The 23,693-nt window shown below is 49.2% G+C and overlaps 1 protein-coding gene across 2 annotated transcripts in view; it reads left to right on the top strand.

Moving 5' to 3' along the window:
• The window catches only part of PHKA1 (phosphorylase kinase regulatory subunit alpha 1), an 80,150-nt gene that overhangs the window by 38,643 nt on the left and 17,814 nt on the right, over nt 1-23,693 (top strand). For both annotated transcript variants that reach the window (XM_043974168.1, XM_043974166.1), the window contains exons 14-25: nt 1,667-1,801; nt 4,206-4,315; nt 8,312-8,456; nt 10,696-10,774; nt 11,617-11,798; nt 13,008-13,184; nt 14,670-14,764; nt 15,224-15,363; nt 17,420-17,576; nt 18,354-18,433; nt 23,099-23,177; nt 23,341-23,470. In XM_043974168.1, the coding sequence (XP_043830103.1) occupies nt 1,667-1,801; nt 4,206-4,315; nt 8,312-8,456; nt 10,696-10,774; nt 11,617-11,798; nt 13,008-13,184; nt 14,670-14,764; nt 15,224-15,363; nt 17,420-17,576; nt 18,354-18,433; nt 23,099-23,177; nt 23,341-23,470 (1,509 nt within the window). The remainder of the gene's footprint in view (nt 1-1,666; nt 1,802-4,205; nt 4,316-8,311; nt 8,457-10,695; nt 10,775-11,616; nt 11,799-13,007; nt 13,185-14,669; nt 14,765-15,223; nt 15,364-17,419; nt 17,577-18,353; nt 18,434-23,098; nt 23,178-23,340; nt 23,471-23,693) is intronic.

Here is a 23,693-nt window from a genome sequence, read left to right as displayed (position 1 = left end):
TGGTCCTCATGTCTGGACTATGTCAGTAGCTGCTGGGGTTGGGGGGGCGGGCAGGGTCTGCTGCCTCAGGCCTCTCCCCATTCTCAACTTCCAAAGGATCTTCTTAATAGAAATCCCTGCCCCCTCCTCCCTGACATGTGTCTCCTGCCTGTTCTACCCACAAGACCCCGGACCTGCTGACATAAGGGCATTTTCTCTGGCCATCCCCCAGGCCTGCAATGCTCTCTGTCCTCATCTCCACCTCCTGACTCCTGCCAGTCTTAGCTGAAGCCCCACCTTCCCTATTCTTCATTCTTAGTGCCTTCCCACTACTGATTCTCTCCAGCTTACCCTGCCTAGAGCAGGTTTGTACAGTCGTCAGCTTGTTGTCTCCCCATGGGACTGGGAGCTCCTCCAGGGAAGAAATGGCTTTTTGCCTTTCTTTGTATACCCAGGGCTTAGATCAGTGCCTAGCAGCACATAGTAGGTTGCTTAAAAATGTCTGGTGACTTGACTGTGTTTGACAAATAGTGCTGCTACGAATATGCATGTGGGGTGTGTGTGTGTGTGTGTGTGTGTGTGTGTGCTTGCACACGTGTGCATGAGTATCTTTCTGTTTTTGACTTCCTTTAGGAATAAGCCCAGTCAGTAATGGGATTGCTGGGTCAGAGAGCGGACAGTTTGCTTACTTTTCTTACAGAATTTCCCATTGCTTTCCAGAATGGTCAGATCACTTCTTGGCTTCACCAGAAATACACCAAGCGTGTCTGTCTTCTCATAGCTCCTCTATCATTAACTGTTTCCACATTTTGATACAAAGCATGAAGAGGAGCCTCCAAGTTATTTGAATGCACATTTCTCTTATTCTTGGAGATGCAAAGTATATTTTCCTGAGTCACTTAGAGTTTGCATTTCTTCTTTTGAAAACTCTTCATCTCTGTTGGTTTATGGCAAAATGGTTCTTGGTATTAGATATATGTGTCAATTCCCTTGACATTCTGGATATTGACTTTTATTGATGGTCTTTGACACAAATATTTTCTCCCGCTTTACTCTTTTTTGGGGTGGGGGTGGGGAAATGAGGGTTAAGTGACTTGCCCAGGGTCACACAGCCAGTAAGTGTCAAGTGTTTGAGGTCAAATTTGAACTCAGGTCCTTCTGAATCCAGGGCCGGTGCTTTATCCACTGTGCCACCCAGCTGCCCCCTCTCCCGCTTTACTCTCTATAGAAGCTGCCAATTTTTCTGCAGAGGATTTTGCCTCTTTTAGAAATGAGCTCCCAGGCAAACAGGATAATTACCCATAAGCCCTCAGTGACCAAGCCAGAAGCAGAGCCTACTAGACTCAATATTAGAGCTGATTCCTTTTAAAGGAGATCATTCAAAAGTAGTAGAACTTTATGTGGATATAGATCTTTTCACTTTTTGCTGGTGACAAATGAGAGCTTTTCTCCAAGAGGTAAACGATGGAAGGAGATGAGTAGGCAGTTCTCAAGAGAAGAAAGCATGCTCTCTGAAGCTCCTCCTCACAGCCATTGGCATCAGTTGTTGGAGGGGCTGTGGGAGGATACGCATGCTGGCTATCTGTTGTTGCTGGGCCTGTGAGGTATGGGGAAGGGACAGTGATGTAGAAAAGACCAAAGAAGCAAAGGCTCTTCTGTGGCTAGTCTCGCCTTTCTCTTCCCTTAGTGTCCATCCTTGCTGAAACAGAAGACATCAAAGCCATCCTGAGGGCCAATGGCATTGACGCGGAGACAATTGCTGAAGTGTACCCTATCAGAATCCAGCCAGCCCGAATCCTCAGCCACATCTATGCCAGCCTAGGTAAGCAAAGCCCTCTGTTTCCCTGGCACTTGGCTTCATCCCGCACCATTGGATTCTATCGACCTGGAGCTGGAATTTAGGGATGGTAGAATCAGAGCTTCCCTCTGCCTCCTTCTAGCTCCTCCATATGGCCTTTGGAAGGAGGCCTCCTTCACCAGACAGCTCACTGCCTGTGGGGAGTAAACAGTAAATAGATGCTGCAGGGCATCACTGGAGACCAACAAGATTGACAACCATGTTGGCCCCACCCATCCTTGGAAGTCATGCGTAGAATGGGAGATGACAACAGTGAGATTAATTAATGCCTGACTTTTGTGGGTTGCCAGGCGGCACAGGGGATAAGAAGAAACCTGAGTGCCTCAGGTTCAGTCTCAGTTTCTTCAACTGTAAAGTGAGAATAATATGTGTATGGTACTTGTAAACTTTAAAGTGTTGTCTAAATGGTGGGTATTCTTATTGTTCCTACTTATTCATTGGAGCTTTGGGTTTTGTGGGGTGGGGGTGGCTGGGTTGGATAAGCCTCCAAGAAAATGACTACTTCCTAGTCTATTATTGGCTTGAGTTTGAGATGAATTTCTGAGGCTGCCCTTTAACCTCAAAGGGCACATGCTAGGGTCATGAAAGCACTCTTTCTCTCCTCATTACTAACGTGTTGGAGCAGAAAAAGCTGTGGTTCTAGCTTAGCAAAAGTTTCTGTAGCAGAGCATTTGACATTATTAGCCATGATTCTTGTGGATGAGATGGGGAGAGGAGGGCTATCCAGTCACAGAATTACAGATTGAGTGGCTAGAGTCATAAATGGGGCGGTATGTCTCCAGGATAGTGCCTCCATGATCTGTTCTTGGCCCAGAGCCGTTTTACATTCAGCATGGAGGGCATGCCCACCAAATCTGCCGATGACACCAAAATGGGAGGAATGGATGGTGGATCTAACACCATCTAAGAGGATCTTAACAGGCTAGAGCATTGGGCTAGATTCAATAAGGTGAAATTCAAGAGGGAGAGCTGGAAAATAGTAACTTTGCCTTAAAAATCCACTTTACAAGTACAAAATGGGGGTAAGGGTGGGCCAGAGCACAATTAGACTAATTCTTCAGAAAAAGGTCTGGCTTTTTTAATGAACCGCAAGCTCAGTATGAATCGGTACTAAGACATAGCAGCTGAAAATGCTCATGTGATCTTGGACTGCACTGAGGGAGGCATAGCTTCTACAAATAAGGAGAGAGAGAGAGAGCCCATTTATTATATGTTTACTGTATGCTAAGGATCCATCCGTAATAATACACAAGGCCAGCTAGTCCCTGTCCTGAAGGAGTTTCTATTCTAAGGGGGGGCAGAGGAGACATGGGAGATGAGGCAGGGATGTTGGAGGATAGGCTGTGCTTCTGAACCATAAGCCCAGCATAGCCTTACATTGGGTGTTCGTTCAACCCAGTCATTCCTTCCATTTATTGCCAGATCGTCCTTGCTTGCCCAGCTCCCTGTTCACCACCCTGCTTCTCATTCTGTTTCTTTAATTAATTAATTAAATTTTTTTGTGGGACAATGGGGGTTAAGTGACTTGCCCAGGGTCACACAGCTATTAAATGTCAAGTGTCTGAGGTCGGATTTGAACTCAGGTCCTCCTGAATCCAGGGTCGGTGCTCTATCCACTGTGCCACCTAGCTGCCCCTTCTCATTCTGTTTCTTGAGGCAACCTGGCTTTGGCCTTCCCACTCATGGCCACCAGGCAGCCTACCTGAAGTCTAGGCACACGTGGCTTGCCTGGTGCATCCTAGTGGGTGCCTGCTGCCCATGTCCTTTTCCCCATTTTAGGCATGTCTGGGAGTAGATATTAATTGATTGATTGATTGATTGATTGGTTTGTTTTGTTACATCTTAATAGCACTTTATTTTTTCCAGTTCCACGTAGAGATAGTTTTCAGCATTGGTTTTTATAAGATTTCTAGTCCCAAATTATTCTCCCTCCCTCCCTTCCCTCCCCCCTCCCAAGGACAATCTGATATAGGTTATATATTACAGTCATGTTAAACATATTTCCACATTAGTCATGTTGTGAGAGAAGAATCAGAACAAAAGGTAAAACCAAAAAGAAAAGTGAAAACAATCTGCTTCCATCTGCATTCAGACTCCATAGTTCTTTTCCTGGATATGGAGAGCATTTTCCATCAGGAGTCTGTTCTCCTCTGGTAACTTTCTTGGATATTCATCATGGCTCCCTGATCAGCATGTAAGCAGCTTGACCAGAGGGCTAAGCTATGCTGATTACTTCCCTTCCATTCCCCCCCCCCCCCCCGCCCCAAACCCCAGATTGCTGAGCAGAATAATTCACCTACACTGGACACTTAGAACAGATTTCCAGCCTAATAATCAATATGGTGACAATTTCTCAATCCTGTCTTAGGCCGTAACAGCCGGATGAAACTCAGTGGAAGACCATATCGACACATGGGGGTCCTGGGAACATCTAAGCTCTATGACATTCGCAAAACCATCTTCGCTTTCACGCCACAGGTGGGTAAAATAGGCTGGTGAATGAATGGAACATCTGCTGGCCAGGAAGGTACTAGTTTCTCGTTGTCTAGTGTCTTGAGGGCCACCATCATATAAGGGCCACCCTAAGAGTCCTAGGATCAGGGGCAGCTAGGTGGCGCAGTGGATAAAGCACCAGCCCTGGATTCAAGAGGACCTAAGTTCAAATCCAGACTCAGACACTTGACACTTATCTGTGTGACCCTGGGCAAGTCACTTAACCCTCATTGCCACTCCCCAAAAAAGTCCTAGGATCATGCTCAGCTGACCTGCTGCCTTTGATTGAGCACTGTGAGTGACTTTGCTGGGCTCTGAGGTTACCCAGAATCAGGCTTCTCCCTAGCCTACATTTGAGGTCAGCCTGGGGGAGGGGAAAGGACAGAAGACCTGCCTTTCTATCCCAGCTCTGCTGCTTCCTACCTGGGTGACCTTGAGCAAACCCCTTCCCCTCTTTGGGTGTCCAACGAGAGTTTGCATGATCTTGTAATAGCGACAACACCCCACCTCCCAACTCTTCTCCAAGCACAACAACCTGAGGTGGCTTAACCACCCCTCTCCTTGTCCTGAACAACAGCTGCTGCAGCTTGACTTCACACGGCCCAGGGCAGATGTCAAAGGTTCCTACCAAAGGCTCCTGTGTAATGATGGGGTCTGCGATCAGTCAATGAGGAGGTAGTTAGTAGGTGCCTGCTTGTGCTGGGCACTTCATTAGGCTCCAAGGAGATAGAGACAGAGACAAACAGAAGGGAAGCAGGCGCTTAGAGCCTCTTGGCGCAGATACCCTGTGTGTATATTGATACATAGAGATAAACAGCAGCCAAACCCAAGGGAGTTGGGGAGGGAGGGCACCAAGGGAGGAGTCCAGAGGGGGGGTGCCTGAAGGTAGAGAGGGATTCCAGGCATGGGGGATGTTTAGTTCACAGGTGGGACATGGAGTACCATGTGTGAGGAACAGCAAGGAAGCCAGTTTGGCTGGACCAGAGAGTGTATATTAAGGCCGGAAAGGCTGGCTGGGACCAGGTTATGAAGGGCTTTATTTTTTTGTTTGTTTTTTAAGGCATTTTTTTTGGGGGGGGAACAGGGCAATGAGGGTTAAGTGACTTGCCCAGGGTCACACAGCTAGTTAAGTGTCAAGTGTCTGAGGCCGCATTTGAACTCAGATCCTCCTGAATCCAGGGCTGGTGCTTTATCGACTGTGCCACCTAGCTGCCTATGAAGGGCTTTAGATGCCAAACAAGAGAATCCTATATTTTATTTTGGAGGCAATAGGAAGCCACTGGAATTTAGAGGAGGGGAGTACCACAGTTAACCCTGTGCTTAGGGAAAATCCCTTTGGCGGCTGTGTATAGGATAGATTGAAGTGGGGAAAGACTTAAGGCTGGGAGATTGATGAGAAGGCTGTTGTAAGAATCAGAGAGGTAAGGGCCGGACCTCAGGTGATGGCTGTGTGGGTAGTGGGGAAGGGATAGATGGGAGAGATGTGGTGACTGTTTGGTTGTCTGGGGGTAGTGGGGAAGGGGCAGTACCTTCTTTATTGTGGAGCAGTGAAGGTTAAGTGACTTGCCCAGGGTCGCACAGCTAGTAAGTGTCAAGTGTCTGAGGCTGGATTTGAACTCAGGTCCTCCTGAATCCAGGGCTGGTGCTTTATCCACTGCACCACCTAGCTGCCCGCTAGGGCAGTACCTTTTGAGTACATTGAGGAAAAAGGAACAGGGAGGGAACAAGCATTGACTGTGTACCAGGCACTGTGCTAAACACTTACAAATCTGATTTCCTTTGGTAGTATTTGTGGAAGGCGGTGGTGCCCTTGCCAGAAATGGGGAGGTTTGGAAGAGGGAAGGAGTTTGGAGGTAAAATAATGAGCTTCTGGTTTTTGGACATGTTGAGCTCAAGATGCCGATGGGACATCCAGGTTATAAAGGTTTGCTAGTTGTCATGTGGTACAGGAACTCAAGAGAGAGACTAGATGATTATAAAACTCACAGAAGCTGAGGAGATTGCAAAGTGAGAGACTATAAAACAAGAAGGCAGCCCAGGACAGAGCCTTGGGGTACACCCACATGTGAAGCTCATCATCTGGATCATAAGCCAAGCAATCAGTCAACATTGATTTAATACCTATTAGATGACAGGCACTGTGCTAAATGCTGGGGATACAAAAAGAGGCAAAAGATAGTCCCTGCCCTTGAGGAACTTCCAGTCTAAAGGGGGAGACAATATATAAATAGCTATGTGCAAACAAGTTACATTCAGGATAAATGAGAAATAATTAGCAGAAGGAAGGCACTAGAATTAAGAAGGGTTGGAAGAAAGGCTTTCTAGAGAAGGCAAGATTTTAGCTGGGACTTAAAGGAGGCCAGGGAAGGCAGGAAGGACACAGTAGAGGCAGTGTTCCAGGCCTGGGAGATGGCCAGAGAAAATGTCCGGAGCCCAGAGATGGAGGGGCTTGTTGGTAGAAGAGGTAGCAATTGCAGAGTATGAGTCAGGGAGCAAGGTATAAGAAGACTGGAAAGTGGGAAGTTGGTGGTACAGTGGATAAAGCACAAGCCCTGGGTTCAGGAGGACCTGAGTTCAAATCCAACCTCAGACACTTGACACTTACTAGCTGTGTGACCCTGGGCAAGTCACTTATTGCCCTGCAAAAAAAAAACTGTCAAAAAACAAAAACAAAAACCAAGAAGACTGGAAAGCTCGGAGGAGGCAGGTTATGAAAGGCTTTGAATGCCAAATGGAGCATTTTATATTGGATCCAGGAGGCAGTAGGGAGGACTAGTTTATTGAGTAGGGGCAGGGTGACATGGTTGGACCTGTGATTTAAGGAGATCACTTTGATAGCTGAGTGGACAGTGGCCTGGAGTGAGGAGAGACTGGAGGCAGGCAGAGCCCCCTGCCCAAGCAGGCTTTTATCATAGTCCAGAGGTGAGGTGATGAGAGCCTATACCAGGGTGGGGATAGTGTCAGAGGAGAGAAGGGGGCATAATCAGAGATATTGAACAGGTTCACGGGCCAGGCCTTGGTACCATATTGGATATGAGGGGGGGTGAGAGAGTGGGGAGCCCAGGATGACTCCTAGGGTATGAGCCTGAGGGACTGGGAGGAGGGTGTTGCTCTTGACAGTAATAGGGAAGGGGAAGCAGGATTTAGCAGGGAAAGAGAATGAGCTCCGTTTTGGCCATGTGGAGTTTAAGATACCTGCTGGACACCCACATCAAGATGTCTGAGAGGTGGTGGACATCAGCTGAGAAGTTGCGCCAAGAAAAGTAGATTGGAGAATCATCAGCATAGAAATGGTCCTTAAATCCATGGGAACTGGTGAGATAAGCAAGTAAAGTGGTCTGGAGGGAGAAGAGGGGAAAAGGGCCCAGAACAGAGCCCAGGGGACACCTGTGGTTGGAGGGAGTGATCTGGAGGAGGATCCAGCAAAGGAGATGGAGAGGGGGTGCTCCGAGAGGAAGGAGGAGAACGGGGCAGGGTGGGGGGAAGATACTGAAAACCTAGAGAAAAGAGAGTGACCCACAGTGTTGAGGGCTACAGAGAGAGCTCATGAAGAATGACAATTGGCAAGCAAGAGAACATTGGTAACTTTGGAAGAGCAGCACTTTTCTTAAATGCCCATATAAAGGTCCCCAATTCTGCTCTGTGTATCAATTTGGTATTTATCTTGTCATACCAAGCCCCATAAATGCTTGTTGATTGACTGCTTCCTGCAGACAGCATCACATGCAAAGAGGGGGCACAGTTTTCCAGTGCTGGGCCAGGGGGTGAGGGGAATGGTTGTCCATCCTTGCCCATGGCACACATCTCCACACCCATCATTAGGTGTCTCCCTCTGAAACGTGGTTGCCACCACCACGTGCCTTGGCCACTTTCAAGCAGTGAGTTTGTGGGACACTGTAGCTGTGGGTTTGTGGGCATTTCCTCAACAGTATTGAATGCTAGTGATGGCAATTTCTTCTGTCTCCTGCGTTTTTCCCTCAGTTCATAGATCAGCAACAGTTCTACTTGGCCCTTGACAACAAGATGATAGTAGAGATGCTGCGGACAGACCTCTCCTACCTGTGTAGCCGCTGGAGAATGACAGGCCGCCCCACCATCACCTTTCCCATCCTGCACACCATGCTTGGTAAGACTCGTGGGAGGCATGGAAGAAAGCAGCTGACTGGATTTCTAGAAGGTTCAAGGAATGCTTGACTCCATTAAGCTCCTGGATTCACTGACAGTAGAATCCAACTGAACCAATGGTCCCTCCGGTAACACAAGCCCACCCACTCGAAGAAAGTGACACTTCCTAAGTACTTTGAATCTGTTTTCTCTTTGGAGGGTCAAGAGAAATGGAGGCCCCAATCCAGCCTCTGCCCCGTACCGCCCTTGGCCCACCCTCCTGTCTAAGCTGGGGTGCTGGCTTGGATGCCATAACCCTTTGGCTCCTGTTAAGCTCCATGGTCCTCTAGGTTCTCTGGTCCTCCACTTTTTCATTTTACTAGTGAAGGCAATGATACCTCTAGTGCCTGCCTCCCTGCCTCAGTTGAGGTTGTTCTTAGAAGTCTACCAGTGTCAGCATCAGCATCAGTCAGGAAAGAGCCTTCAGATCCAGGAGAGAACAAGCTCTGGGCCTTTCTTTCTCCCTTTTGGCGTCTCTTCCTGCAAAGATCATGAGACTTTGCTTCTTTTTTTAGTGTCTAGGAATTGGGGCTCCCACTGATGCAATGGCTTCTGTTAAGTCTCCATCTTGGCTTTCTTTGCTCTGTCAAAGGGCCCCTAATTGCCGGTTGTGATAGACTGTGTTTAGGTTTTAATCAGTCGTGGTTCAGACAGAGGCCTTGGAACTTTGGCTCTGTCTTAGGGGAGTTGTCACATTTTGAGACAGGAGGCATCAGGCATGTGCTTTATCCCATTTCAGTTGATACAGAAGTACTTGCTAAGTAGTGACTGTGTGCCAAGCCCTGCCCTCAAGAAGCCTAAAATCTCATTGGAAAGAAGGTGGACTCCCATGAAGTAATGGAAGGCAGTGTGTAATACAATGCTATATTCTGTGGGCTAGCTTAATGATGGAGGGTCGGACTGAGCATTTAGACTTGTGGAAGGGGGAAGAAGGCCATGACTTGCCTAAGGTCATATGGTGAGTTGGTGGCAGAGTCTGGACTCGAACTGGGGTCTCCCACTCTCACCCATACTCTGACACTTGCTGGCTGCCTATCTCTGTCTCAGAGTCATTGTAAAGAAAATGCCTGAGCATCTATCTCCTGAGGCAATCGAGGGCTCTCACCCTGCTCAGCCTTCCAGAAAGAGGCCTATTGCACTGTCTGTGGGGTCCAACCTGGTCACTTACCCACCTCAAGCTGCCTGAACATGGTGGTTCTTACACTTGCCCTTCTTCCCTGCCAGGGTTGTCATGAGGAAAGAAAGCACTTTGTAGTCCTCAGGTTTCTCAGGGCTCCAGATGGCTAAGGCCTAAGGGCAGGAGTGAGCAAGGTCTGGGGAAGATCCAGAGCAGGAGGGGCAGCTGGGGCATGATGGGAAACAAAGGTGAGATTGGGAAGGCAGAGCTAGGATCCCAAAGGGCCTTGGGGTCTAGCAGAATTGACCCTGGATACATTAGGAAATAGGGAGCTGAGAGGACCATGCAGGTATGGATCTGGGCCGTAGGAGTAGTCAGGAGAGGGTAGAGAATGGAGGGCAAGGAGGAGGTGAGGCCTTGGGCTTTCATCAGTGGGGGGGGGGACTTTACTCCCTCGCCCCTCCCCTGCCCCCAGAGCCCACAGTCTGCCTATGACATCTGGTCTTAGACAAATGCCTGAGGCTCAGAGTGGGAAGCCTTCTGGACTCCAAGTTCAGCACTCCAGCTGGGAGAAAGGGGAAGAGATCCTGGGGGAAGCCCTGAAAGAGTTCAAGTCCACCATGACTGGCCTGAGGATACTTGGACTTCTTTGGAATATTTCTTGGGATCTTTGCTTTGGGGGATAGTATCTTAGTGAGGTCCCTGGACAGGGCTCTCTTGGAATAAACCAGAGTTCCTGGAAGGCCAGCCTAGAACCCATCCTGTTCTCCCGATGTCCCAGAGTACACGTTGGGGGTCTGCTCTGGGACAAAGCTGTGCTCTATGGAGGGTCCATGAGGCTCTTAGTATCTTATTGAGGTATAGAGGTGTGGCCTTAGGGACTCCCATGCCAAGCATTCCATTGGCTGCCCTTCCAAAGGGGGCATGATTGTTAAACAGCCACACGGCCCCGCCCCACTCAGGGTTGAGAGGGCAAACAATTCATCAGACTCATCATCTCTGATGGAACAGTTGCAAACACTTGCTGCTTTTTTTTTACCACCTCAGAATTCTGGCACTAAATATTTCTTTTCTCTATATCAAGATGAATCTGGAACCACCATAAATGCATCCGTCCTGGCTGTGCTCAGAAAAATGCAGGATGGCTATTTTGGTGGGGCAAGGTAAGTGACCTTTCCTGCTGGCCCCTGGAATAACAGGCGTGGACGGGGCAGTGTAGGCCAGGACTGTAGGTCCCTTCATCCCCAGATGGATCCCATTCTGATGCCGCTTAGACCAGATCGAGGCTCTGGTGTTCCCCCTAGTTCCCTGGCTTCAGTGTCAGAGCCAAGATCACAAGATGTTTTAGAGAAGAGCCCAAACGGAAAGGCCAAACTCTGGAGGCCCAAGAGGATCCTATTTACTCCTCCTCTCGCTCACAAAGGATAACATGTGCTTTAGAGATGGAAGGGATCCTGGAGGCCATCTAGTCCAAGCCCCAAATTTTACAGAGAGGGAAACTGAGGCCCAGAGAGAAGTAACTTGGCCAAGGACACAGGCAGAAAGGAGTGAACACCTTGGGTCCTTTGATTCTGAGTCTGATCCACTTTCCATTCCATTGTACTGTCACCTCCCAAAGCATAGATGGCCTTGGAGTTCTTTGGGGGACCATGGTCATAGGCTTGTCCTCAGCTGCACCCATTCTTTTTCCTGGTTCCCTTTGTGACCACAGGCTGTGGTAGGAACCAAGCCAAGTTAATTGGTCCATCTGGGTTGTCAGCACAGTACCTGACTCACAGTAGGGGCTTAATCTCTGCTTGTTGACTGTTGATTCCTTGTATTTCCCTTGGCCTTGTTAGCACAGTTTCAGCATCAGTGTAGGGATGGTGTGAAATTGCATAGCTTTCAACACTACGAACCCCTAACAGAGGTTCTGAGTCTAAATCTTCAGGCTTCCCCTGAAGAACCTGGACTTCAGGAAGCATTGCACCTTATTTGCTCCTCTTCTCTCTGCCCCAATGATCAGGGTCCAAGCAGGGAAACTGTCTGAGTTCCTGACGACATCCTGCTGTACACACCTGAGCTTCATGGATCCCGGCCAGGAGGGGAAGCCTTTTGGTGGGGATTATGATGATGGAGACGATGACTACAGTGATGAAGGGCTGTGCTCAGACAACTGGCTGGATGGCTTCAACTCCTCCAAGCATGGTAAGAGACAGGGAATCCAAAGTCATGCAGCCATAGGCAGGGACCCCAAATCTTCTTAATAGCCGTGGTAATCTGTGGCTGCCACAAGTGCTCTCACTTCCCTGTCTTCACCCTGACTGAATACACAGGAGGAAGCAGTGGGAAAGGAGACCCGGATGATGCAGAATCATGTGTGTTGTGGGGAAGCAGGAAGAAGAAGATGGGCAGAAGTGGCAAGAAACTCTATGGTAGAGAAGAGGGAGGCAGAGGCACTCTCACCAGAGGGCCTTGATCTCATCTGTGGAGAGTGCAGAGGGTTGGAGGAAGAGGAGGAGGAAGAAAAGGAAAAAATGTCAGACTGTGGGTGTGAGGGAGAGATGTACCAGAAGCCAGCTGTGTCCTTCTCCCTTTCTGAGGCTAACCTTGCCACCTGTGCCCTTGATCCTGTACCCCCACACACACACTTACCCGAGGCCTTTGTTCCATTCATCCTTTTCTTCTGCTCCCTCCCTCTGGAATTCCCTTGCACTCCCACCCCCAACCTACCTCCATCTTACCCTCTGGAGATCCTAGCTATGCTTGAAGTTCAAGCTTAAGTGCAATCCTTGTCATGGCATCATTGGTGATTGCTCTGGCCAGAAAAGTGCTTATGCTTGAGTAAGAACATTCAGGTTCCAATCCTGTTTGTGTGTGACTCAGTCTCTCTGTGTGACTCAGTTGAGTGTGACTCAGTCTCTCTGGGACTCAGTTTTCTCCTTTATTAAATAGGAGAGCTGGTCAGCCCAGCTGGCCTATGATAGGTCTTTCCTGTTTCTAGATCTGGGTTCCTCTTGCATTTCACGTGTATGTTCTGAGGAGCAAGGGTCCCCTAACCCTAACCCTTCCTATGCTGGGTTATAATGATCTCCCTGACTAGATTCTAATAAACCAAGGGCAGAGACTGTATCTCTCTTAGATTCCCACAGAAAGGTGGGCGCATGTCAGTAAGGGGTCAGTAAGTGGTGCATGAATGGGTAAATGAATGATTCCTGAACGAATGAATCTTAGGCAGAGGTCCAAGGGTTGGGGTTTGTGGAATGACTCTACACTCTTTTCCTTCCTATGAATTTCCAGTGTGGTGCTTGCTCTCTGTGTGTGGGTAAGCCAGGCCTGCAATTTTTCTAGCATGGGTTGTGAAGGAATGAACCAAAATGTGCTCCTTTTCTCTCTCCTCCCCCACTAACCCTGCAGCCAGTGATGGTGATGAAGTTCTGCGGTACTTGGACCACCTTTTGGAGCACACGGCACCCAAGCCCACACTGGCCTCTACTGCCCAGCAGGGAGGTCTTGATCGCTTCCGAACAGCCGTGCAAACAACCTGTGACTTCATGTCCTTGGTGACCAAAGCTAAGGACCTGCATGTGCAGAGTAAGTAAACCCATGGCTCCCGGGAAGAGGAAGAAGAGGGGAAGGAGGAGGAAGAGGAAGGGGGAAGAAGAGGAAAGTGAGAAAGATGGGGAGAATGAGGAAGAGAATGAGAAGGAGAAAGATAAAGGCCTGGAAGTGAGATGGGGGAGCCAGCCTCCTTACTGGGCTGCTGCCTGGCTGTGACCACTTCTGCCATAGACTTGAGGGAGCCAGCCAGGGCAGTGGAGCCACTTGTGGTCAGGGGGACAGAAGAAGCTCCTGGGAGAGGGGTAGGGACCTTTTCTTTGCTCCCTTAGAGGTAGTTTCATCAGCAGAGGAGAAATGGAACGTGATATTGCCAATAGCTGCAAAAAGAAGAGGGAAACCTGGAACTTAGAGAGTGTACTCAGGGTGGCACTCTCTGTCTACAAGCCTTGCCCAGGCTCCCATCCTTCAGCAGGGTCTGTAATGGAGGCTCTTGTCACTTCTCTGAGTGCCCAGGAGAGCAGTGCTCCATGGCTGGGGGCCCACTACAAGCTGGGAAAACTCTGCATGCATGGTCTTGTCATCTATACGCCATTGACACCCACTAACGAGAGGCCCAGCTGTATCAGACATTGGCACCACTGTAGGTGGGCAGCACAGCGCTTAGTGTCCAGACCCTGGGGCTTTTCCTCTGTCCAGAGGGAGTATGCTAAGAGAGGAACTGCTAGCCCACTAGCCTGCTAGCCTTAAGATGGGGAGTTGGGCTCCCAGCTCTGCTGCTCCCTTACTTGGGTAGTTGTTTGACCTTTCTTCTTTTGTCCTTGTCCCTGGGCAATGGTGCAGAGGACCCAAGTACTCCTCCTTACAGGTTCTGGTGGTTTAGGTTCCCCCGCTTCTTCATGGGTCTAGGATGAGGACCAGCTTTCCCTGTCTTTGTGTGCACAGGGAGGGGATGTCCTCACCCAGAAGCATCAGCAGGTAGGACGAGGAAAGCTCCTTGTGCCTGTAGCAAGGTCAGTATGACCATACTCACTGCTTTTGGTGCTGGGTTTTATGGAAGTGATTCTGGCCACCTCGGCTGCATGGTGTACCTCAAGCAAACCATGGTCATGTGACATAGTAGAAAAAACACTGGCTTTGGAGGCAGAAGCCTTAGCTTCAAATCTCAACTCTGCTGCCTATGTGCCCTTGAGACAGTCATCAAACCTCTTGGAGTCTCAGTTTTTTCATCTGTGAAATGAAGGGGTTAGGCAAGACAGCTCCTGAAGCCCCTTCCAGCTCTGAATCAATGCTCCTAGGAGCTTAGACCTTTGGGAAACAGGTTAATGGTGACATCTCCTTTCCTTGGAGTTGGTCAACCCAAAGGGCTGGTTTCCCTTGGCTGCGCTCCACAGAACTGCCCAGTAAGTGGGGACTGATTACTTCTGGATACCCAGGATAGCTTTTCCTTAAGCCCCAACCTGTGGGAAATGTTTGGTCTCCTGATGCATCCAGCCCTCCTCCAATGCTGACTTCTTCCAGATGCTCACATGTACCTTCCCACAAAATTGCTGCCAGCCTCCCGGACTTCATTCAGCTTCCTGGATGCCACACCTCTCCCTCCCCAAGCTGAGCAGGTAATCTGACAGAAAGCACTCTCAGCTACTGTCACCCCTCCAGCAAATGGGCACTGATCTCTGCAGGCAGCTACCACTTTGGCCTTCTGTGCTCAACCAGTGGGGCGGGAAACACTGATTTCCTCTTTTGATTTCAACCCATTGTGTTTGCTCTTGTTTGGTTGCAGAAAAGAGACCCGAGGCAGCAGCAGCTTCTGGCTTGGTAGCTTTCCCAGATGCTGACACTCAAATCAGAGCTGCAGTCCTCTTATAGACATGGGGATTGGGGGGATGGAGATTGATTGGGTCTGGGGGTGCTGCCTGATTGACCAAAAATCATTTGGGGGACCCTTCTTCCCCTTTTCCTTCTCCTCCCCTTCCTCCTCCCCCTCCTCCTCCTCCTCCTCCGTCACATCTTCCTCCATCTTCTTCCCCTCTTCTCCTTTCCCTTCTCTTTCCCTGCTCCATTACCTGTTACAGGTTCCTTCTGTCCATGTGGAGATGCACCTTCCCCGGGATGAGTCTGGGAAGATAGACTTCCAAGCCCTGGTGGGCCAGTTGCACGAGTGCCCAAGCTTACAGGACCAAGCTGACATCCTCTACGTTCTTTACACCATGAAGTATGTGACCCTGACTCAGTTATTTTGAAGATTAAGAAGTCCCTATTTGGGTGTTTTACTGTGTAGATGACACACTGAAACCCATGGGTTTTGTGCACGGGGAGGGCTTGATTACCCATGAGTAAGGCGTAAAATCCAGTGGCCAATGGCCAGTGATTTCATCCTTTTCTTGGGCTGGTTAGGGCAGAGCAAGGTGGGAGGGAGGCAGACTTAGAATGGTCATGGCTGGGACGAATACCCATGGGTATTGAGGAGAGAGAGAGACGGTAGTGGGGAGAGAAAATAGGAGAATGCTCTTAGCTTCCAGCCATGCTGTATGAGCAGGAGCATCAAGCAGTGAAAAGAGAAGTGGGTTTGGAGCCATGAACCTGGGCTTGAATCCTTGCTCTGTATCTTCCTACTTGTGTGACCTTGGGCAAGTCCCTTCTCCTCCCTGTGCTTCAGTTTCCTTCTCTAGAAAGTAAGGGGGTTGGACTAGATGACCTCTGATATCCCTGCCAGCTCTCAGCATCTGTTGGTTCCTCTACCCGCTGACTCTCTGTCATTCCTTCTTGTTTCTAGTTTGCTAAACTCTGTAGAATAGCTGGGCATCCCTTGTTGTCTCCCTACCATGGTCATTGAGGTCTTGTCGGAGCACACCGCTGGCCAGGCAGGCTGGATGGATGGCAAGCTGCACTCCTCTTACAAACCAGTAATTGAGATCCCAATAGGACCGGGTTGGGTTGCAAGGGATCAAGACAAGGCTCAGACATACTTTATGTATAACATCCTTTATGTATAACATAATATAACATAGGGGACAACTGGGGTTTATTGAGACTAGAGCCAAGAAGGCCATTGCGGTAGGCCAGGCATGAGGTGACTGTGTGAGTGGAAAGAGATGTTGTGAAGGTAGAAATGACAAAATTTGGATAGGCCCCAGCCTTGGGGGACATCTCTAATTAGTGGGCATGACCTAGGGACTGAAAAGGAACAGTCAGACAGGTAGGAGAAGAACCAGGAGAGAACGAGAGACCTAGAGAGGACAGAGAAGCCAGGAGAAGAGGATGCTGGGCAGTGTCCAAGGCTGCCAAAGTCAGGACTTGTGTTTGAAATGAAGACTGTGAACTCAAAAGCCTTTGGGCACAAGATGGGGGCTAAAGGAGGAGAGGCCTCTCTAAGGAAAAAGCTCCAGTGGAAAGGCAGGGGCCATGGGAGATGGACAGAGAGAAGGCGGGTTTGGCTGGATTATGGGGCTGGGAGGGTAGGTTGGGTCAGGCAGGGAAAGGTTGTGATGAGGTTAACAGTCACTAAGGGCAGAACTGCCCCTGGGAAGAGGTGCTGGGAAATTTCCCGAAGCTGCCCGAAGCTTTCTATGTATAGATTTCATTCATTTGAGTTAAAATTCCAATTCTTCTGGGAGGGTGCCCCTTTCAGATTTGGTCACCCCTTGATCAGCCTGCTAGCCAACAAGGGAATGGGTATTTTCACTGGTAGGGAGTGGGGAAGGGAAGGGAGAGACGTGAGGCGGGCAGCGGGCAGAGGCAGGGCTATTGCTCCAGAGGGCAGAAGTCTGGGGACAGAGCTTTGGATGATCAAAGGCCAAAAGATTCTCCCAGTTGCTCCCCTAGAGGGAAACATGACATGTTATCTCTCCCCCCAAAACAAATGCTTATTCGGTGATTGAAGGATCTGACTCTTCTACATGGGATTCCCCCCACCAGTCCTCACCCCACTCCCTCTGTGCCTGATTGTCCTACCCAGTTTGTGTCTACATCCTCCCAGAAATTTTTCCCTGGGTCTCTAGGCCTTCTTGTGACAATGGTACCATGTATGCCTTGGATGCTGTGCCTCCTTCCACCCACCAGGTGCATCTCTCTCCTCCACCCTTTGGGTCACCCACAGTTTGGGTTCTTCACAGATGAAATGTTCCATGATCTGCAGCCGTGCAAGATTGGGGGAGCCTGTTCTTTCTTTAAAAGACAGATTTTTGTGTCAGGACAGCTTGTCATCCTGGCAAGTGCTGGACAGTTTACCAAAGTGACTGCGTGCTCTCCTCCTGATTTTCCAAACCTAGGGGTCCTGACTGGAACACTGCCACCTCTGGTGAGGAGGGTGGGACGGTCCGGGAACTCCTCATGGCCTTGTATAGCAAAGTTGGGGAAGCGCGCCACTGGGGCTTGATACGCTACATCTCCGGCATTCTAAAGAAGAAGGTAGAAGCCCTGGACGAGGTAAACCCTAAGCCTCTCCCCCACCCCCTTGCTTTGTGAGGGACAAGGCAAAGAAAGTATAAGAAAGGCTCTGACGGCCTCTTGTAGTTTGAAAAGCCACGTCTTAGACTTCATTTTGCCCATATTGCCTGGCACAACGCTAACCATTTCATCATCATGTCCAAATACTTTCTGACTTGATGTCGCTTTTCAGTTTTGGATGTGTTTGTTGGGGAAGGGGAGGGGAGGGGCTGGATCTATGACTTTATTGGTACAGAAGCTTCTTCTGCTGATGAACATTGGCAATTTGCCTCCAACTCATCAACTTGGAGAACTGCCCAGGGGCAGTGTGTGACAGAGGCAGTATTTGAACCCAGGGCTCCTCCATTCTGAGGTTGGCTTTCCAGCCACTCACCCTACCCTACTTCTCATTGGATGGAATTACTTCTCTGTCTTTTGGACAATGCCTTTGAATTTTGAACAGTTTTTGACAGGAACAAAGCAAATGCTTTGTAAGTCTTTTTTGAAAAGAGTTTTCCATTAGGGAACCACATCTGTTTCACACGAGGGGGCTGTAGAAGTGAATTCACTTGAAATTTGCAGATGTCACGTGTAGAGGACGCTTGAGATTGGGGGAGGCCGTTGGCTGCTTCGAGGGATGTGGTGTTAGTGAGAGGAGGGGCCGAGGGAGGGGAGTCCAGGCCAGCTCTCTGGGCCCCCTAGTCTGTCCCCCAGGGGAAGAGTGTGCTGTGAGGGAGGTGGCCATTGACTTGCCTGGCATATTCAACTGTCTTCTAGGCCTGCACAGATTTGCTCTCTCACCAGAAGCACTTGACAGTGGGACTCCCTCCAGAGCCTCGGGAGAAGACAATCTCTGCGTGAGTCCATGGCTTTGGTTTAGTAGAGCTGCTTGGTTTGGCTGACCCCGATCGTCCGGTGCACTCACTCAGCTTGCCACAATTAGGGTGTGTGTGCGTGCGTGTGTGTGTGTGTGTGTGTGTGCACGCGTGCACATGCACATGGACATGAACTAATGTGCCCAATGGAGATAAAAGCACTGGAGTGAGTAATAATGATAGCAGGTGCTTTGAGTTCTGGGCCTGATTCTGCCAGTGGCTAAAACTATGACCTTAGTTGGATCACTTCCCTCGGTTTCCTCCCCTGTAAAATGGGCTAATCTTTCCTGCAGAAGCCCTATGTGTTTCAGAGTGATTGAGGATCCAGTGAATTGGGGAGGTTCAAGAGAGTTCTTTTGAAGTCTCTCTGGAGCCCTCCAGAGATGGGGGTGGGCTGAGAATGGGGCTCTGGGCAGAACAGTAGTGTGGCCATCAGTGGCTACAGCAAGACAGGTGGGCACCAGCAGCAGAACACCAGTCTGCCCATGTGGTCCTTCCCTCCCCTCTCAGGAAGAGGCTGGCGCTGTGCTCCAGAGGAGTGGGGGACAGGGGACAGGGGACTGAGGAAAGACATGGGTTGTGCTGGTAGGCTTGGGATCATTGTCCCCAACATGTAACTGTTCTCTTGCAGTAGCCAGTCTGGGCCCACCTTGCCTGGGCTGGGGGGCTGGGGGGGTGGTAATGTTCAAGCTGCTTTCCCTGCTCTCTCTCACAGACTCTCTGAGATGGGTATGAGCTCTGTGGCCTTCCATGCCATAACCCAGTGATGGTATCACTGAACTCACTCTGCCACTTTTGTTGTACTTCTAGCAGTCAGGAAGCATTTCCTTTAATGAGCTGGTGTTGGCCTCATAGCTGTTGTCACTTCTCCTGGGACTGAGCCCAGGCAGAGAGGCTGAGCACTCTTGTACCCAACTGCCCTTTAGGTGTTGACAACAGCATGTGTGCCCCTTCTGTTTCCTCCTCTCCAGGGTCAGCGTACCCATTTTCTTCAGCCCGTCTCCATATCACATGACATTCAGTCCCCCCACCCCCACCTCAGACCTCACCTCATCCCCACAAAATGGATCCTGCCAGATGGGGCTCAGCCCAGGCAGGGAGAAGGCAGCACTCTCTTCCCTCTTCCTGGTCACGAGGCCTCTCCTGATCCATTTTCAGATTGTATGAGATTTCTTGGTGGTCCTCTAGAATCTAGATCTTTACCATTTTATACTCTTGTCTAGCTGTGCCCCTTCCCCGTCCTCTACTTGTGGAGTTGATTTGTTTTTATCCCATGTCAAGTGTACATTAAGCCTAAGTGCTATTTCCTTAGATTTGGCCATCACTGAAGCCTCTTACCTTTAGATTGTGAATTTAGGAACCCTGATGGGTGCACAGGCAGGCACACACACACACCCAGACTTGCATATCCATGCACGCATTCACTCACACATTCTCCCCCCTCCCCCCCAGACACACACACACACACACACACACACACACACACACATACACTCCTTTTAGCAGCAGCAGCAGCAGCAGCCTCTGAACTCTGTCCTCTCCCAGTATTCTCAAGTGCCTCTTGGGCTTCAGGATACCTCCTCTGCTCCATACCTCCCCTTTGCCCTTGCTCCCATGTTCCAGGGTCAGACTCCCTTTAGTCCTTCTCATTCAGGCAGGATAGTGGCAGCTGGGCATTGTAAGGAGCTCCAATGGCCACAGGAGCCTGGCAGAGCTGCAGACTATGGTGCAGTGACCTCCCAGGGCTGATCCCATGTCCTTGCTCACCTGTGGGCCTGGGATGCAGGCTTCCATATACTCCCACCCCATCACCAACACTGGCCCATCATTATTGCTTTTAACTTTTATCCCTTTTCTTGTACATGAGGGTCAGCTCGTAATTTCCTCAGAGAAAGGCTGTGAAGTCAATAAGCAAGCATTTAGTTAATACCCACTATATGCCAGTCACTGTGCAGGGCGACAGGGTACAAAGACAAAGCCCTGCTATCAGTGGGGCTTACATTCATTCTATTGTGGAAAACAACATGTGTGTGGATAGGCATAGGTGTGAATACAAAGTAGTTGGGCAGGTTGTGGGGAATGGCCACAGTGTTAACTGGGAGGATGAGGCCGCTGGGCCCCCATCCTCCTCTCTGTCACTGGTTATTTCCACAAGGGCACGTCCACTGTACCTTCCCATTAACCATCTACATTAACATCACAACACATTATAAACATCAGATCAACAGGTGATGAAATATTAATGGTAGCTTAAGGTGCCCTCTGGGAAGCCTGGGAATTTGGTTAATTTATCACATGGCCCCTGAGGCAAGCTCAGCCCAGTTGTGTAAAAGCAGAAGCATCTTCTTGGGCCAAGCTTCCCACCAAGTATAAATATTGGCTAGCCATAAAAAGTCACCGTCACTGTCCTCCAGCTTCGTAGCGAGTCCCCTAAGGCAAACCCCTGAATCTCCAAATCCAACTGAAACTGCGTCTCCCGGTAAAACTGAGTGTGAGCGTCTGGATAGTCATCAAGGCTCAGTCCCCACAACTTCCCGCAGCTCTCCATCTTGTGTAAGGAAAGTGTGAGGGGCTCTGCCAGATCCTTTTTCTGAAATCAGGGGATCTGATCTGGCTTCCTCTCTCTTCTGCTTGAAGCCATGCATGCTTTTTATGATCATTGATTCTGTAGATCCTCAAGAACCATTCCTTTTTGAACACATTCTAGGATTTTTTCCAGGAATCAAAGTCAAGTCCATTCTCCAGTGTTTACAGACTCAGTTCTCTCCTCTTTTTTGAAAAATCCTTCTCTGGTGTTAAGAAAAAACAGGTTAAGATGCCAACAGTGACAATTAAGAAACAGATAACTATTGAAAACTTGACAGTCCAAAGTTAGAAACCTGATATTAAAAAAAATTAACCCTTATTTCTGCTAGTTCTTCAAGTGGTAGTTTCTCCCCCTTCCTCCCCCATCACTGGTTTGGGCCCTTTGGAGACTGGTGATTCTCTAGAGTCTTATGGCTACACGCCTGGTTGGGCAGTTTTCTCCTCTTTATTTATCATTCTTGGAAGAGCTCCTGCTCGGGAGGAGCTAGATATATGCCCCGCTATGCTATCATTTTCTTCCATATTTCTGATATTTTCATTTTGTTTTGGCCAGCTAGGTGGCAATACAGTGGATAGAGCGCTGGGCCTAGAGTCAGGAAGACTCATCTTCCTGAGTTCAAATCTGGGCTCAGACACTTACCAGCTAGGTGACCATGGACAAATCACTTCACCCCATCTGCCTCAATTTCCTCATCTGTAAAATGAGCAGGAGAAGGAAATGGCAAGTCACTCCAGTATCTCTGCCAAGAAAACCCCAAATGGGGGTCACAGAGAATTGAACAAGACTGAAAACGACTGACCGACAACAAAACATATATGTGCCTGTGCATTATACATGTGTGTGGCATGTGTATACCTATACTATATGTAGGATCATAGTCTGTCTGAAATTTAGTAGCTAAGTGCTAGGGAATTGCCTAAGGCATGTAAAAGTTAAGTACCCAGGGTCACACAGTTAGCCAATGCCAGGGGCAAGATTGTAACCCAGTTTTCCTAATTCCAAGCCTAGAATTCTATCCTCTACCCTATGGTGCACCATAACTAATTGATCAAAACACAGTCACATGCAGAACTAAAACATAACTAAAAGGAAAAGGAATCTACAAGTCACAGGCGAAGCATGCTCTCACCATGGTTGGATAGACAGCAGTGCCAAGTGTTAGGGAGTGGGAAGAATAAAGAACAAGAGTGTTGTTTTGGGGAGATTGGCATCCAAAAGGGGGCACCAAAGAAATGGGTGCTGCTGTGTGAGGTTAACTTGGCCTTAGGGAAAAAGGGAACTGGTACCTCTAGTGCTACTGAGGTGGCAAGGATAAAGTGCTTGGGGCCAACAAACACCCACCTAAAGCAGGAAAGTGGAGGGTGAGTGGCAGCAGGAGATATGGGAGGGGGGATGGGAGGGGCGCCAGTTGGAATCTGGTGGAAACTCAATTGGGAGTCATTGTGGATGGATGGAAGACTGGCTGGTTTCTCTTGTTCGACGGAGTGAAGTGAGAGAAAGCTGGACCATGTGTTGCTCTAAGACCTACAGAGAAGAAGTGACTTGCCTAAGAGCGCATAGCTGGGCTTTGAACTCAGGCTGCCTTCTTCTGCTACACAGTCTCAGAGAGTCACAGTTCTAGAGTTTGAAGGGATCTTCAAAATCATCTCACCAATGAGGAAACTCAGTGTCCCACCTGGAGTTTAAGTGACTCGCTCAAGGTGACACAGAATAAGTAGCAGAGGCAGATCTTTCCGTGACAACATGGTGCCTTCCCTGGGGGGAAAAGGGCTGTTTTAATGTGGAAGGTGATTCTGAGAGCAGAGAGAAAGAAAAATATGATGGTGGAAGACTAGGCAGCCTTGGAGAATGGACTGGATAGTGGGCTTTAAAAGGGGACTGAGCTCCAAGATGGTTTCTGAGCCTGAGGCCTGAGGCAGGAGGGATGGGCAAGTAGAGAACAATCCCTATGGTCACAGAGTCTTCTTTTGAATGTGCTGAATTTGGGGGTGGGGGTGGGGCAGTGGGGTCCCCATGAGACTAAAACATTGTTTGCAATGACGGAAGGTTTCATCTCTTAGTCCTCTACCCTATGAAGAGCTCACCAAGCTGATCGATGAAGCCAGCGAGAACGATGTGAACATCTCTGTCCTCACACAGGTGAGCAGAATTCCCAAGCCTGGCCTAGTGACTAGCACCTTCAAGGGAGAGTCTTTTTCAGTGTTGGTTACTGAGAACCCCAGAGTTGGAGTCATCAAGGAATCGTGGTTCCCTGACTTCCCTGCTTTTCTCTCCCCTCTCGTCTAAACTGTTCCATGTCTAGGAAATCCTGGTGTACCTGGCCATGTACATGCGAACTCAGCCCAGCCTTTTTGCAGAGATGTTTCGGCTCCGGATTGGTCTCATTATCCAGGTGATGGCGACAGAGCTGGTGCAGTCACTTAGCTGTTCAGGTATCTCATTCAGCAGCACTCTCCTAAGGGAGTTTGCTTTTACTTTTGTTCTTTAGCCTCTTGGTTCCAGAAGAAAGCAAGGCAGCCTGGCACATCTTCTTTCCAATTGCCCCTGGCAAGCCTGCTTCTATGCTGGCTGGTTATCTTTACCTTTTTTTTTTTTTTAAAGTGAGGCAGTTAGGGTTAAGTGAACTTGCCCAGGGTCACACAGCTGGTAAGTGTT

This window comes from Dromiciops gliroides, chromosome X (assembly GCF_019393635.1).
Source record: "Dromiciops gliroides isolate mDroGli1 chromosome X, mDroGli1.pri, whole genome shotgun sequence".
NCBI lineage: Eukaryota > Metazoa > Chordata > Mammalia > Microbiotheria > Microbiotheriidae > Dromiciops > Dromiciops gliroides.
The sequence above is the reverse complement of the archived record's forward strand: the minus strand, read 5'-3'. Positions and strand labels throughout refer to the sequence as shown.